The following is a 15122-nucleotide window of genomic DNA, read 5'->3' on the forward strand; positions in this document are numbered from 1 at the left end:
CCGCGTAATTGAGAATAATGAGGAACAGAAAGATGTAGTGGATTAAGATTACGGTGAGATGTGACACCTTTTATCGACTGCTTCATGAGCAGAACCAAACAAGATGAAGTTGTTCCCCGCAATTCATGATGCGGCTGTGAGATGAGCTGAAAGCCACGTTCTGTCGCAGCCTCCACCAATACTTGCCCGGGTGAGTCAGTTCAAATTTACGGCCCGAACAGAGACTCATTCGGCCCTGTACAACCATCATCTGGACTAGTTTAGTCTTTGAAGCGGTGCATCAAGAATCATTCTGTGAGACAAGAAGTCGCAGAATGGCGAGCATTGCGAGGGGGTTTGGTTACAGCACTATAAAAATACATGTCAGTTGGTCTCATCACCAGTGTGTTACCATCCCTGTAGCCGTCTCGGAGGGGATCCGAAAGAAATCCCGCCAGCCCAATGTAGACATTAATTTGTATACAGATCTTTTTGACCATTGATACCAGAACTCCATCGCTATGAACCCGTATTGCACCGCCCCCATCAACGAAAAAGACACTCAATGCTAAACAGAACCGTCCGGTCCCCAGTCAACTGTAGACGCAGCCGGTGGCGGCCCCTCCATGAGAGCCTCCAGCTTGTCTTCGTTGGTCACCCAGCCATGCCGTTTCGTGGCGATTGCTGTTTCCCAGGTCAGCTCATCACATTTCGGCCAAAACAATTCCAGAAAGATGTAATGGAGAGCGGGAAAATACCATAGCGAATCGGCTCCCTCCACTCCCTCCACCAAACCTCCTCACTTTGCACCACACACTTCCTACCCCCCTCCCCGGTCCTCTGCATCGTCGCAAACGGCCAGACCGCCTTGATGACCTCGTACTTCTTCTTGCCCGCAAAGAAGCCCGTGACGCTCGTGAAAAACTTGTTCACTTTATCCGGATTCTGCACCACTACCTTGCAATGCGTCACCGGAAACGAAACCGCCACGGCGCCGGGGTACCTCATGCCTGCCACCAACGCCCTGATCTGCCCTTCCAGCCAGTGCACGTCCAGGTTCGCCACCACCCTCTCCAGCGCAAACGACTTGACACTCGCCGCGTCGGCCACGTACCGCGCCGCCCACGCCTCCAACCCCCCGTCGTCCCCTTCGGGTGTCGTGGCCTCGGGTTGGGTGGAAGGCTTGCTCCCCCCGCGGAAAGCCACCTCCCCGGGACCGACGCAGCGGAGGTAGTCCATCCGTTGACGGGGGTCTTCTGGGACTAAGAGGGGGAGGAGGTTTAGTTTGATAGAGAAGTCGATGCGGCCGCTTGTGGGACTGCTGCCGCGGCGGCCGACGATGTGAATCTGCGGTTTGGGAGGGACCGTGGCTTGCTGACGGATTAGTGATACCAATGCGTCAGCGTTGGTAGAGAGGTAGGGGACAGTGGTGCGGATTGTCGTTTTGTCTGCGGAGAGGTCGAACAAGGGAGGGTTGTAGAGTCGGTAGTCCAGGGGAGGCAGGCCGGGATACCGCGGGGGGGCTTTGGGGGCTTGAGGGGAAGGGATTGGTTCTTGGGCCGGCGTGGACGGGCCAGAGTAAGGGGGTGGTGTGGGTGAGCGGGTTATGTCGATGTTGCTTGGAAGGAGGACGACATGCGGATTGTGTACGGGAGATGAGCGCAGTTCCTCCTCGGTCATGGGGACCGAGTTGCTTCCTGAGGTGGGAGAGCGGCTTGACGAAGCCGCGGGCGAGGGTTGCAGCGGTTGCAGCTGCTGTTGGTCATGTTGCCCTTGGATGGTGATGTGATCCCGGAGACGAGCCTTTTCCCCGAGCCGGGCATGCTCGGCTGGATCCATGGCAGCTGATGTCTGCCGAAGGCAGTAGCGGGTGCCTGTTCGCCGGCACGTCACGGCACGGCCAGGCTTGCCTTGTGCGATGCTGCGGCTCCCGGTGTTCCGAGTCCGGGTCGAGCCGGGAGCACGATGCTTGAGATCCGGTGGAACAGCGAATCCCGGCGTCGCGAGGCTGGGGGCCAGACGTGGAAATCCACCCCAACCTAACAGTTAGGCGTGCTACGAGGAAGCAGGATAATGCGCTTGGCTACTGATGAACGTGGTTGCCATCGACGGATTGCGAGCAAACCGTCCAGAACCGATCGAGGTTTGGCCAAGGTCCAAGATCCGAGATCCAAGGTCGAAAGGAGGCCTGGTGTCTCCAGCAGAGCTTTGCGATTTGACCGTGGCGCAGCAGCAGCCCCCCATGCCTGGCTGTTCGGCCCCATGTTTGCGTCAAACGGCGAGCGAGAGCCGACTGCCCAATCGGATGGCGCCTTGGACGCGATGCATCGCGAATGCCACCACCGGGCTGGGGCTGAGCTTCAGTGATTGACGGCCGTCACCTCAGAGCTCAGGAAGAGGCCGCCAGTAATAACGTTACTGGCCCGTGCGGCTGCTTTGGAAGATGCAGTGGTCTAGCATGGGAAAGAAGGCATTCAGTCTCCGCAAAAGGATGAGTTGGGGGGGGGGGGGAATCGAAACAGCGGAGCTCTGAAGGGAAAGGAACTGCGGGTGATCTTATGTGGAGACGGCTTGCCCAACCCAGCTGGGCGAACAGCGCTAACCATCCCCCTTACCGCCTTTGGGCTGTTGAACGCCAGCGCCATGCTGTCTCGTGAGTTCTGAGACTTTTCTTTGACAACTCAGGCCTGCTCACCGCGGCCAACAAGCGTGCGCCTTTGGCGTCACCGCCTATCGTAAGTTCGACCATGCCTGACTCTGGTTTCCAGAAAGGGATAGAGTCACTTGTAAGTCGTTCGTCAATGGCTTGCTCGTCTAAGCCGGAGTCTGCGTCTGTGTTTATTCCCGTTTGCCGAGCTGGCAGACATCTCCATCCCCATCGTGACAGAAATCGGGCTGGGAATCTGCATGTCTCACCGAGGCGTGTCGCACAGTGGCCGCAGTGCCCTATCAAAACAGCTGAAGAGCAGCCATCTTCCCATGTGGCTGCAGCCATTTCCGCGCTCTGGGGCTGTTTCGTTGTCGGTCGGCTTCCTCAGCCGCAGCGTGCTTCGGGCCTCCCCCCAGGCCCGATCGTCAAAAATTTGCAGAAGAGTCCGGCCAGGACGGTGGGTTGGTATGATTTGACCGTCATGTCTGCTTTTGTCCGCCCTTTTGTTCGTTTGCTCTGCAACGGGCAGTTCTGGTTCCGTTGGTAAACTACGAACAACTACGACTTCTTCGGTCCAGGGGCAACTATCGCATTGTCGTCATGACAGCATGGGATCTCCAAGGGAAGTCGTAATCCCGCGGCCGTTTGGCTGGCTGCTCCCGGCGCTAGGTCCCGTTGCCGGAGTCTCCATCTATGCTTCCATCTACGTCTTCGGCGTCGGAACGATCCCCTTCATCCTAGCCGTAGTCGCTGTGAGTACACTGAACTACCCGGAGCCCTGACCAACCACTAACTGAGGCCGGACCAGGGCGGTTTGCACTTCCTGCTTGGCCTCTACTTCTGCCTGACCCGGTCACGGCCCGGTTCATATCACATGTACACTGTTCCGGTCTGGCTCGTTGTGTGCGCCGGTGTCTGGGGCGGCGTGCTGTATTACTTCACTCAATTCGTTGAGCTCATAGTCAACACTTCGGAGACCTTCTTTGAGGGAACCGACCGGCCGCTGGTGCCGGTATGGAGCAAAGTTGGATGCGCCTTGTCCGGGCTGAATGTGTATGGCGCGTCCCCGACAGACGCGAGAGCAAGGATAACTAACATGGCTACAGCTTCCTAGACCTCACCCTCTTGGGGATATTCATCCTCAGCCTGGTGAGGCAAAGCACTCAAGAGCCACAGCATAACTCCTATGTATCAGCCCCAGTCTACGCTACTTCCCATGTAAAAGCCAACAATCCCTGTGGCCCAAATCTGCATCCTAACCCTGTAACAGGTAACTGAGCAGTCCATGTCACGACGACAACAACAGCAGCACCAACAGCAGCAGCAACAGCCACAGCCACCACAGCAACAGCAACAGCAACAGCCTCAATACCGCCCATACCAATATCAATACCCACAGCACCAAGTTATGCCAGCCACACACGCCATGCAGACTCCGGACCTAAAATCACCATCACCATCGCCAAGCCGTCCGCCTTCCAGACGAGCCTACAGCCCCCTCAACCGCATCGACGTAATCCGTCGCCTCTGCGCCCTCCAGCACCCCGACGGACACTGGGACTATTCCCCCGAGCTAGCCGAGCTGGTCAAGCTGTGGGGCGGACGGGAGCTGATGGCGCCTGCACACGGGGTCACGGCCCTCACCCACGCCTGCCTGACCGACCTCTGCAACTACGTCTGGACGGCCCAGCGCGAGGGGAGGGAGCACGAGTGCCTGGGCTCAGAGGAGCTGATTAGCCTGCAGGGGATCCATTGGGATCTGGGGTGGGCCAAGAATGCATTGGATCGAGCCGAGTTTTGGCTGGGTATCGGGATTGGATACTGAGTTGGGCTAGAGCGCGGTGATTTTGTTCTGGTTTGGCTTGGGAGCACGACTTGAATTCACGGGACCGGCGTTTCTGGAGCGTTGACTTATGCTGGCGTACGTGTTTTGTATAGAGCGTCTTTACCAGTATATCAACCCACGACCGGGGCACAGAGTCCCCAGTGAAGGTTATTACGATGCTCTGTTCCAAGCTTCAACAAAGTCCCTGGCCCATTCATTTCCTTTCGTTACCTAACCGAAGCGCGCATAGATAGGCCTCATCCACCAATATTACATCGGCGCCTTTGCCAGTAGGTATACCGGGTATCCAATCAACGCAGTAGCATCCCTCATCATCCACAACCCAACTCCCCCCTTTATCTCGGGACCGATATGCAGGAGGTATCTTTAAACCTCCATACCGCCCTGCTGTCCCTCCCACGTCTTCCTGCACACCTCTTTCATCAACCTCTTCGGCGCCATGCGGCCCGTCATGAGCTCGAACGCCTCAATGGCCATCTCCGCAACCACTTCAAGCCCGTCAACCACCACCCACGAAGGGCTCATGGTATCCGTAACGGCACGCATCTGCGCCACGAGGGGTGTGACGAGGGGTTCATACGCGAGCTGTGGAATTGGAAGGGTCAAGACGGTTAGTGGCACGGGGATACGAAGTGGTGCGTTGCGGGGAAAAGAACGGAAGAAAGACAAACACCGAAAAAGAAAACTCACCTCAACAACCACTCCCCCCGTCGGACTCCTCAGCCAATCCAACGGCATGACGAAATCCGCCGGCGGGTTCCCGTCCACGCTCGTCGCCGGCACACACGAGATCACCATGGTCGGGAACTGGTACTGCCTCGGCCAAGGATCCGACAGCGAGCGCAGCACCCGACAAATCTCTCTCGAGCCCCCCACCGCCGCCACCCCATTCACCGGGCTCCCATTCCCGTTCCCATTCACATTCGCATTCGTATTCCCATTCCCGTTCCCATTCCCATTCCCACCACCACCACCACCACCCCCCCCCATCGACCCTTGTTGATTCGCCGCCGCCGCCGCCCACTGGTTAAAATACCCCGCCACAGCCTCCGCATTCTCCACCGTCCGATTATACACAAAGATGTTCCTACACCCCAGCTGGTACAGCGCGTAGATGGCGGCGCGCGCCATGCCGCCGGCGCCGATGACCAGCCCGGTGGTCCTGCTGGGCTGGACAAAGTTCCTTGGGCTGATCGCCCGGCGCAGGCACGTCAAGATGGAGCTCCAATCCGTGTTGTCGCCAAAGAACTCGCGCACGGGGCCGGCCTTGTTCCGGGAGTTCGCATGGTCCAGGATGGCGGTCGTCTTGCCGCGCAGGGGCAGCAGCACGTTGACGGCGCCGATGGCCTCGGCGTGGTGGGACTTGACCTTGAGGTGGGGCATGATGGCGACTTTGAAGGGCGCCGTGAGGCAGGCGCCCCCAAACGAGTCGCACGAGCAGATCTGGTTGAGGCTGTCGAGCGTCGAGCAGGCCACGGCCTGGAAGGTGTGCGGCATGGCCGAGAAGTCGTAGGCGGCGCTGTGCATGGCGGGCGAGAGGGAGTACGAGACGTTGGAGCCTAGGACGTAGTACTGGAGCGGGTCGAGGAGGAATTGGCGGAAGAGGAGCTCGAACGAGTGGCAGCAGGTCGAGACGGTGGCGAGGTGGTCGCGTTCGTTTTCCATGTCCGGGTGTTTTACCGGGCCGAGGATCCGGGTTTGTAAGGGGGTTCGGGCGCCGAGGACCGAGAAGTCGTACGCGACGAGCGGTGGTTTTGGGTCCGGGAGCGCCTGCTGTAATTGCGCCTTGAACGCCTCGAGGACTTCGGCTGGGCTGTCGTTGGCGCAGAACCGCACCATCCGGACCACGTCGCAGCCTAATGCCTGCGCCCGCTGGTAGTTCTCGATCTGCCTCGGGTCCTGCCACGGGAGGGCCCCAAAGCCCATGTACCAGAAATTCCCAATCACCTTTGACCTGCCCCGGTGCCGCAAGACTCGGTTGATAAGGGCCTCGTCGCGCTGCAGGTCCAGGCTGATGTAGTCGACGCCGAGTCGGAGACCTAGCTCTAGGAGCTCGGCATCCATGGCGTTTTTCTCGTCTAGCGGCCTCCGTCGTTCTCCCCGGGGATCTTCCTCGACGTGGTAGATGATGGGCATGCCCAACTTCCTCCTGATCAAGGCGACCTGCTTGGCGATGACGTTCAGGAGATCCTCTGGCCAATGGTCGATGATCAGCTCGACGCAGTCTCCCCTGGCCTCAAAGTCTTCCCATTCCAGATCCATATCCATCAGATAGGAGAGACGGAGGCGCAGGGCGTATGAATAAGACCGAAACTCGGGGGGAATAGCCGCAACGGAGAAAGGGCTTTCCAGCCAAGCCCTGGTAGCGCCCCGGCCGGTGATGATGTCGAGGAATCTCACGAAATCTTCGCGGGCACAGAGGAGTTTAGAAGGGCCAGGGTGCCGGCCATTTACCGGGGTGCTAGTTCCGGAGGGCGGCACCCCTGAAGCCTGGGGTGAGGAGTGGGTTGAAGGGTCGTAGAGGTTGAAATACTCGAGGTTGGAACAACTCCGGTGCTTCCCGTCAGCCTGCAGAAGCTGCCGGGCATCTGTTGGATCCAAGAGGCGTGAGATCTGCTCCCTCTCGCGGTGGATATACACCACAGGGTGCGTCCGGGAGTACTCGCGCAAGGCATACTGGGCCTCGTCGCTGAGACTGCTCATGCCGCATTCGATGATGCATCCGGTCCTGTTGCTGTCCAACATGTGCTTGAATACGTCAATGTTGTGGCGCCCAAAGTGCTCCTTGCCGTGCCGTGCGAGGTACTGGCCTCGGGTCAGGCCGGTGAGCTTCTCGAAGTAGTGGTCCTCGGTGACCAGACGGCGCCGGAGATGGAGGGCACCCATGAAGCCCAGGGTACGCTTCCCGGCCCCGCGGCAGCCGACAAGCACGATGGATGCATTGGGCTCAAAGACGCGCTCATTCCTTGGGGGGGCCATGTCTGGTTCGGGTACCGCGGCCGGCACTAACTGCAGTCATTCAGTGCCGTGTAAGGGGATCCGTGCTGTCACCGGCGGAATGGAATTCGTCGTCGTAGTCAGTGCTAGGGTCAGGTCGCCTCGAGGGCAAAGAATTGGCATAACTTCTTCGAAATCGGGCGGACAAGACATGGGCGAGTGCTCGGTCAATTATTCAGGCCGCAGAATGAGCGCCCGACTCGGGAGTGCCGTCCTGAGACCGAATCATCGGCAGATTTGTCGGGATTGCGACGGCGGGAAAATGTAGACCCTGTCGTCGATGCAGGGCTCCCGCGGGCGCTACCCCACAGCGATTTGGGAGTGCTAGAATTTGGATCTTGGGGACCGGGCATTCGGGGCCAGTGGGTCAGTTTTCATCCATTCCATGCCATCCCCGCTCTGGTGAACCGAGCCGCCGATGGTCTGGACTGGTTCGACTGCGATCGAGCCTGTCGGAGAGAGATGGGTGGCAGCAGGTGGCAGCAGCAGGGCGACAACGACCGGGCCTACGATTTGGTGCTTCGCGTGGTTCGCTATCTTGTGGGCAATGTAGCAAAGAGACGGGGGAAATGCTCAATCTCCCTTGCCTAACCTCGGGTGTGCGCGTGGCCGGCTTCGTCATCTCATCAATTAACACATTACACAATCTCGCAGTCCGTCGTCATCCAGGCAGCCAGTGAGAGACGGACCGGAGTCCCACGAGCTTTTAGGCCTAGCCTCCGGGGCCCACCAGCAGCCCCCCGGGTACAGTAATTCGCTGTCCGGAAGCAAGGGGCCCGGCGCCCCGCGATTTGTATCGCCAATTTTCTGTCCTATTCGCTTCCCCACGTTTCGGTCAGCGCTCTCTCTAACCCAACCTTGGCTTGATTGACGCAAAGCGGCATTGGACCGAGGGCTTGTCCTCGTTTCCTCTACATACTTTTTTCATCCGGGCTCATGGGGCTCGTCGGTCTCTGCCTAGCATGGAGATAGCCGCCGAAGAGCCCGCAATTGGCCCTACTTTAGCTCCGGCTCAGCCTGTGACCGGTCCATCGCCGTCGCCGGGTGCTGCGGCTCCGGCTCCTCCGGCCAGCGATACCGGAGCCGACGCGGGAAGCGAGGCGCCGGCCAACCCCCGAAAGAGGAAAAAAGCCTCGAGGGCGTGAGTTACCACTCATTGTCCCGCTTAGCTGCTGCTTTGTTACTCATCCGTCTCCAGCTGCGACTTCTGCCATGTCAACCATCAGCCGTGCGACAATGGCAAGCCAAAATGTGGTGTCTGTACAAAGCACAACAAACCGTGCTTGTACCTGCGTCCGACGAAGCGCCGTGGCCCGCAGAAGGGCTACCGCACCGCTCTCAACACGTACAAAGAGAGCGCCGCGGCCTGGGGGGCCGTGCTCGATGCTATCCCCGGTCTGGACGCGCTTATCGAGGGTCATTTACGGGGCAATGCCGGCAGGAGCGTTATCGCATCCATCAAAGACTCAAACCAGCAAGAGGCCATGATTAATAAATGGCAGCAGAGCTCTGTGTTTAGAGCCTTCTTCGGCCACAATGGCCCCGCCCCCACCGCCCCGGCCGATACCGCCGTGCCCTCCCAAGAGGTCGACGACGAGGACGCTGGGGACGGCAGTCTGCCAGCCCGGCCACCGCCTGCCAAGAGAGTCTCACAACCCCCAAGCCAGAGGAGTCAATCCGTCTCGAGCTTTGCCGTGCCAGAGCCCAAGTTGCCCAGTGCTCTGGGATCACCCTTCCAGCCCAAAGACATAGCATCCTTATCGGATATCGTAGCCAAAGATGCTGCGCAAGCGTACGAACCCTCCGCGCCGGGCTCCCACGTCCCTCACAAACACAAGCTAACATTGCAGCAGCGCGACGAGGACCTCCCAGACTCTGGCGTCTCTCGGTTTCGCTCCAGACGAGACGATAGCGGATTTCTACAGCATGGGTTCGAACCCGGAACCCATCCCGGAGCCGAACGACCCCGAGTTTGACCCGTCTCTGGGTTCCGAGGCCGAGCAAAGAGCCTATTATGAGCTTCTCATGGGCCGTGCATTCCCGGGCTGAACGCCACCGCTCACCGCCGGTTACCAAACTGAACTTTGGTGGGGCGTGTAAGGCCGGGGTGATTGTCAAGGCTACGAAGGAGGTTCTTTCACATCCTCCCGCTTATTGTTTCTGACGTTAGTGACGAGACACCTTTGTCCCGAGGGGTCGACTGACTCGACTGACTGTACATTGTACAGATCATGTTGTGCGAGCCGGTGATACCCACTACTCAAGCAAGCGCGGGATTCCCGTCCGTGGTATCCCCGCGTTTCTTGCATCTCCTAGGACCATCCGTCCCGTCCGTGGAGCCTAGCTACCACAAACAGCGATGCCAGTCATTTGCACTCAAAATCATACGGTCAGGTAAGCGGAATACCGGGATCATGCTGCCGACCTGATGCACTAACCTTATTTGAAGACTAGGCCCTATCATGATGATGTGCGTAAGAGGGACCTTCTCAGCTCATATTTTTGGCCAAATAATTTGTATAAAGGCCCTAGAGATAGCCAGCCGTATCTTGGCAGAAACTAGACTTTATGGACCCTAAGAATGTTAAGCGTCTCACAATATAAAATGTTGTCTTATGCAAGAGACCGAGTAGCTCAGGTCTTATCATTAAATAGTCCTATCCTGTAATACGATGCCTATAACCTCAATCCCGTGCCAAGGCACTGCTAGTACTGTGGTCCCTATCTCCGGCAGCGTCCTAAGCGCAGAGAACCTAACGGAGGCCAAGGAAACAAATATACACCCTTGAAGACAATGACGATAATGCATGAATGCATGCCAGCTCCCTCCCTTAGCGCCGAGAATTGCATCCTCGAGATAGGAAAGAAAACGATATACAATGCCGGATCAGAAAACTGAAACCGCCATCTTCCCACATACAAACCTATACAACGTCCAAACCGGTATCGGATAGAAACGAGAAGGATGGAACGGCAGTTCAAACCAACTCAAACCCCTCATCTTCCACCCCTTCCCGGTCCCCATCACCCACACCACTCCCACCCCCAGCCCTCAGTACCCTTCTTGCCCTCTTACCCTTCAATGCCTCCCCATTCTCATCCAGCACCTCGTACTCCCTCTCCACGAGCCGCTCCGTCTCCCGGCTGGTGGGGGCCTTGACGAACACCCCCAGCGTCAAGGGCCGCCCGGGCGACTCGGTGCGGTCAAAGCTGTAGAGGAAATTGTCTGGTGCCGCAGTAGGGCTGGCCGCACCGGCGCTGGAGCTAAATCTCCGGGCCAAGGGCGTCGGTGAGTCTAGTGGGGGGAAAGACGCAGCGTCGCGGAGCTCCATCTTGGCGAAGAGCTTGCTCCGGAGGCGGGCGTCAGGGACTTCCCACGAGGGACGGCACTTGGTGAGGTTCTTGTCGGTTTTGTAGGGGTTGGAGGCGCTACATGGTGGGGTTGGTCTGTTAATGATGGAGTGGCTCAAGAGGGAGACGGGGTTGAATTTGGGGGAGAGAGAGAAGGAGAAGGGGGAAAGTGTTTTCGCAAAAGGTTGGGTATGAAGGTAAGGAGAAAGTGGAAAAGGAAGGGGGGGGGGAGATTTACGATTGCTTGGACGGCCGTTGCTTGGCAAGGTGGCTCGCTGAGGCATTGGCGCCATGGACGACGTCCCCATAGATGTTGAAGCTGATGCCCGGTAGATGTCGAGAGCCGTTGGACCACTTCGCGTTGGAGTCCTTGGTGCGCTTCCACTCCTTACGGGCAGAGCGGAGGTCGCGCTCGCGGCACTCGAACTGGGGTGAATCGAGGTTTGCCATGGTGGTTCAGAGTTTAAGACGTAGGCGTGTGCAGGTAGATGGTGGCGGCTCGAGATACCGAACCGGAACAGTTGATGGAATTAGACGCAAAAGTTGATGGTTGAGTTATTCTCGGGTCGTTCTAATCGAGAGGTGGGTGCTGAGTGTGTGGAAGGGGTGTGTGGAAGGAGGTAAATATTCCAGAACGAATGCAATAAAGAGTCACCGGCAAAGGGATCTTGGTTCAGTCTAGCTGCTTCCAGGTGCGACTGCGGATGATGTGATGGGATTCAAAGGCAGCTTTTATCAGGGGCGTCTCCGCGGCTGCTCGTAAACACCGAAGCTACTGTAGCTGGCCCTGTTCGGATGCCGGCCAGTGACTCAGACGGAAAGGGGAACGAACGGCGTGATTAAGACGTCCTCGCGCCGATAACGATAAGGGGCGCCGATATGACGAAATAGGAAGTAGACAGGGGTCACTAACAACCAAGGGATGAGGAAATGACAAGAAACAAAAACGCAGTTAGATGCAGAGTGATGCAGCTTATTCGGTGCAGTTCTTTGTTCGTTGTTTCAAAGGGGGAAGAGGGAGTTTGTTGAGGGAAGATGGCCATGGGGCACGGGCAGGGACCGCTTATATCTACTCGACGGGACTTATTGGACTGTTGAGGGATTCCAGGATGCCAGGTGATGGGACCGGGAGGGTGGCGCCTCCCCATCAATCTGTGGGGGGGTACTGCGAGTGACAAGTGACGACAGGCCGGCATATGACCACGAGCGTTCTGAAGCCGGGGGAAGATGTTGGCGTCAGCATTCCGGGCCAAACGGATGCGGCGAGGGCCGGGTGACCATGCCTATTCTTGGCTCCAAACGGGGTCCTCGCTCCCTACTTGCCCTGGGCTTTGGTCCCGGCTGGTCATCGCCTCATTTTGTTGTGCACTATGATGAAATGGAGGCAGAAGCTTCTCGAGCATTACGGAAATGCATAAGCTGGTTGGTCGCCCCGAAGCAGAACGGCAGTCGGTTCTTTTGGGCTAGCAGTGGCCTCCAGAATCAGGGATTGCGATGCCAGCGTCATCCAAGATCACTTACCTTAGTGTGCAATCCATTCCTTGGAATTCGGGACGAATGTGATAACGCGTAGCGATAACGATAAAGGCTGAACAGATCTGTCCTGCAGAGCACCCGTTCATGCAGCGGGAACGCATCATCCCGCAGCGGTGGTTGCACCGGCATCAAACCCCAGGCCAATGATGCAACCGGTCAGGGCCACGCCAAACCGTCCAGCGAGTCTTGTCGCAAGGCGACCACTCCACGGCTTCCCTTTTCGCCCGTGTACTCATTGCGCGCTTCAGCTGGTTCACAGGCAAGTCCCCATCCTGTTCTGCTGCGGCCGCATGCACGAGTCGGGAGGCGCAATTGGTGAGACGCCTGGCTGAAATCAGCGGGTACCGAGGGATCCCAAAGCGGCTGTCAAACCGCATGCCGTGGCTGTGGATACCTGCAGGGACCCCGCAAACACCTTGCTGGCTGATGGAGCATTTTCACATGAGACATGGAATTGGTTGTTCAGAGCAGAGAACCTCGAATCTTCCCCCGTTTGTCCCACTATCATAAAGGGTAGAAATTGGGACAATATGCCGTCTGAGAACGGCTGCAGGTATGGCCAACACATCCATACACGGCAGTCCCTGAAGATCCGCACATCGTTTGAGGGGTTGCATGAATATCACTCCACTGGTAAGCCGATAAGCTCGGGATTACCGTTGAAGGACCCTATCTACTATGGTTACTGTACATGCACCTTCAGTTTCCCTCAGACAAGACCTCGGGCACAGGATGTAGAAATGGAAATAGTTTGTCCGTTTTGACGCTTGGCGTTGCGTAGACCGCCAAAGAGCAGTGCCGAATGGGCAGTGCTATCCAGAGCGGTGAGGTAAACTGCCCGAGCTCTGCGGATTAGTTGCCAAAGATGAACGTCTCTACAGCCATCTTAGGTGCCATCGACAGCGGAAAGGCCCTAACGACAATTCGGGATGATCAATTGCGTATCTCGCAACCGTGCCTCGTAGCTTGCCGAGCAGCCAGGTTACCCTGAGGTGTTTTGGCGTCCCGAGCTTGCCCGGGGAATGTGCGGTGAAGCTTGCGGTGATGGGAACCTTGCGGTGATGGGAACCTTGCGGTGATGGGAACCTTGCGGTGATGGGAACCTTGCGGTGATGGGAACCTTGCGGTGATGGGAGCCTTGCTACTTATTAGTTATGCGTTGCTCACAAAGTCTGGCGCATCCGGCACATCTCGATTTGAGTTGGGTCCGAGATACGTAGCTCAGCGACGTCCCAGCCCAAACTTCAGCTCCTTCATGTCGGGATTTCGAATCCGACTTAGCCTTAAGCTATCCGGTCAAAACAACAAGATGGCCAAAATGGACACGGGTCATATTTCTCGAAGTGAAACATGTCTGGACATGTGTTTTGAATGAAGTTGTCGACCCCGGCAAGCGATTCCCTCAGCGTGCTCACAGCGTTATCGCTTATCAGCGGCTTATCAGTGATGTCATGTGCTTCAGAAGTTCCAATGCAGGACATGTCGCACGGCCCAAAATTTCCAGCACAGACCAATCAGCACCTTGATGGCACCCAAAGCGCATCGATTGAAACCACAGTCAACGACCGCGTAACCAACCGAACTGGATATCTACCGCGGTCATTGCTAAAGGACCCTTAGGCCACAGCCGCCTAGGCCACCCACTATGCCCTCAGACAAAGCAGCCTATCTAGCTTCGCATTACCTCACGACAGACAGCAAACCCTCCTCCAAGAAGCGCAAGCGCAAGGCCGCCACTTCCAACTCCGGCCTCCTCATAACCGACGACGACGACACAGGCTGGGGCACCAGCAGCCGCAAGGATGCCGATGACGACGATGACGCTCCAATAGCGGTAGTAGCCGGCAGCACAAGCGACTTCCGGCGCGCCAAAAAGTCCGCCTGGAAAACTATTGGCGAGAGCAGCAGCAGCAGCAGCATTACCGCCGCCGCCAAAGATGACGCGGCCGCGGAAGCCGACGCCATCATAGCCTCAGCAGCCGCCGAGTCGGCCGCCGCCCGCGCCCGCGAACAGGCCGAGGACCTCCCGCTCGCCGCCCAGGACGACACCGCCGCCCCGCTCCCCCTCATGTCCAACGGCGCCCAAGCCGGCCTGCAATCCGCCGCCTCGCTGACCGCCCAGCTGCGCGCGCGCCAGCAGCTCGAGCGGGAAGAGCTCGCCCAGCTCCAGGCATCCAAACAACAAGCGCAAGAAGAAGAACAGGTCATCCTGCGCGACGCCACGGGCCGGCGCGTCGACGCGTCCCTGCGCCGCGCCGAAGCCCGCCGCGCCGCCGCCGAGGCCGAGCGCGCAGCCCAGGCCAAGGAGCGGCTGCTCAAGGGGGACGTGCAGGTGGCCGCGGCGCGCGCCCGGCGGGAGCAGCTGGAGGAGGCGGCGCTGATGCCGCTCGCGCGGGGCAAGGACGACGCCGAGATGAACGAGGCGATGAAGCGGGCCGAGAGGTGGAACGACCCGATGGCCGAGTTTTTGGTTGACGATGACAAGGGAGACCGCGGGGGTGCATGGGCAAGAGGGGGGAAAGGCGCGGGGGGGAAGGGGATGAGGAGACCGGTGTACAAGGGGCCCGCGCCGCCGAATCGGTACGGGATTAGGCCTGGATATAGGTGGGACGGGGTGGATAGGGGGAATGGGTTCGAGGCGGAGAGGTTCAAGGCGATCAATCGACGGGAGAGGAATCGGGGGTTGGAATATGCTTGGCAGATGGATGAGTGAGGGTTTTATGCGGTGGTGACTGTGGTTGGACGATAAACGACGCTCGGGAC

The 15122-nt window shown here is 58.2% G+C and overlaps 6 protein-coding genes across 6 annotated transcripts; 3 read left to right on the forward strand and 3 right to left on the reverse strand.

The window, feature by feature from the left end:
• Positions 1-547: 547 nt before the first annotated feature.
• MFIFM68171_09053 (uncharacterized protein) lies at positions 548-1818 on the reverse strand (the record flags this gene model as incomplete). The annotated part of the gene is made up of 2 exons (XM_071064472.1): positions 548-663; positions 738-1818. 2 exons carry the CDS (start codon positions 1816-1818, stop codon positions 548-550), a joined length of 1197 nt encoding a protein of 398 aa, XP_070920573.1.
• A 1419-nt stretch (positions 1819-3237) lies between these two features.
• On the forward strand, positions 3238-4454 carry MFIFM68171_09054 (uncharacterized protein; the record flags this gene model as incomplete). Its single annotated transcript, XM_071064473.1, has 4 exons — positions 3238-3381; positions 3438-3682; positions 3736-3847; positions 3900-4454. The coding sequence occupies 4 exons, from the start codon at positions 3238-3240 to the stop codon at positions 4452-4454; spliced, it is 1056 nt and encodes a 351-aa protein (XP_070920574.1).
• A 387-nt stretch (positions 4455-4841) lies between these two features.
• Positions 4842-7454, reverse strand: MFIFM68171_09055 (Quinate repressor protein; the record flags this gene model as incomplete). The annotated part of the gene is made up of 2 exons (XM_071064474.1): positions 4842-5060; positions 5166-7454. The coding sequence occupies 2 exons, from the start codon at positions 7452-7454 to the stop codon at positions 4842-4844; spliced, it is 2508 nt and encodes an 835-aa protein (XP_070920575.1).
• A 980-nt stretch (positions 7455-8434) lies between these two features.
• Positions 8435-9521, forward strand: MFIFM68171_09056 (Quinic acid utilization activator; the record flags this gene model as incomplete). The annotated part of the gene is made up of 3 exons (XM_071064475.1): positions 8435-8613; positions 8671-9264; positions 9326-9521. 3 exons carry the CDS (start codon positions 8435-8437, stop codon positions 9519-9521), a joined length of 969 nt encoding a protein of 322 aa, XP_070920576.1.
• A 929-nt stretch (positions 9522-10450) lies between these two features.
• Positions 10451-11273, reverse strand: MFIFM68171_09057 (uncharacterized protein; the record flags this gene model as incomplete). Its single annotated transcript, XM_071064476.1, has 2 exons — positions 10451-10901; positions 11062-11273. The coding sequence occupies 2 exons, from the start codon at positions 11271-11273 to the stop codon at positions 10451-10453; spliced, it is 663 nt and encodes a 220-aa protein (XP_070920577.1).
• A 2731-nt stretch (positions 11274-14004) lies between these two features.
• CWC26 (Pre-mRNA-splicing factor cwc26) lies at positions 14005-15072 on the forward strand (the record flags this gene model as incomplete). Its single annotated transcript, XM_071064477.1, has 1 exon — positions 14005-15072. The coding sequence occupies one exon, from the start codon at positions 14005-14007 to the stop codon at positions 15070-15072; it is 1068 nt and encodes a 355-aa protein (XP_070920578.1).
• Positions 15073-15122: the final 50 nt, after the last annotated feature.

Source organism: Madurella fahalii (assembly GCF_045866475.1).
Source record: "Madurella fahalii IFM 68171 DNA, scaffold_5, whole genome shotgun sequence".
In the NCBI taxonomy this organism is placed as follows: domain Eukaryota; kingdom Fungi; phylum Ascomycota; class Sordariomycetes; order Sordariales; genus Madurella; species Madurella fahalii.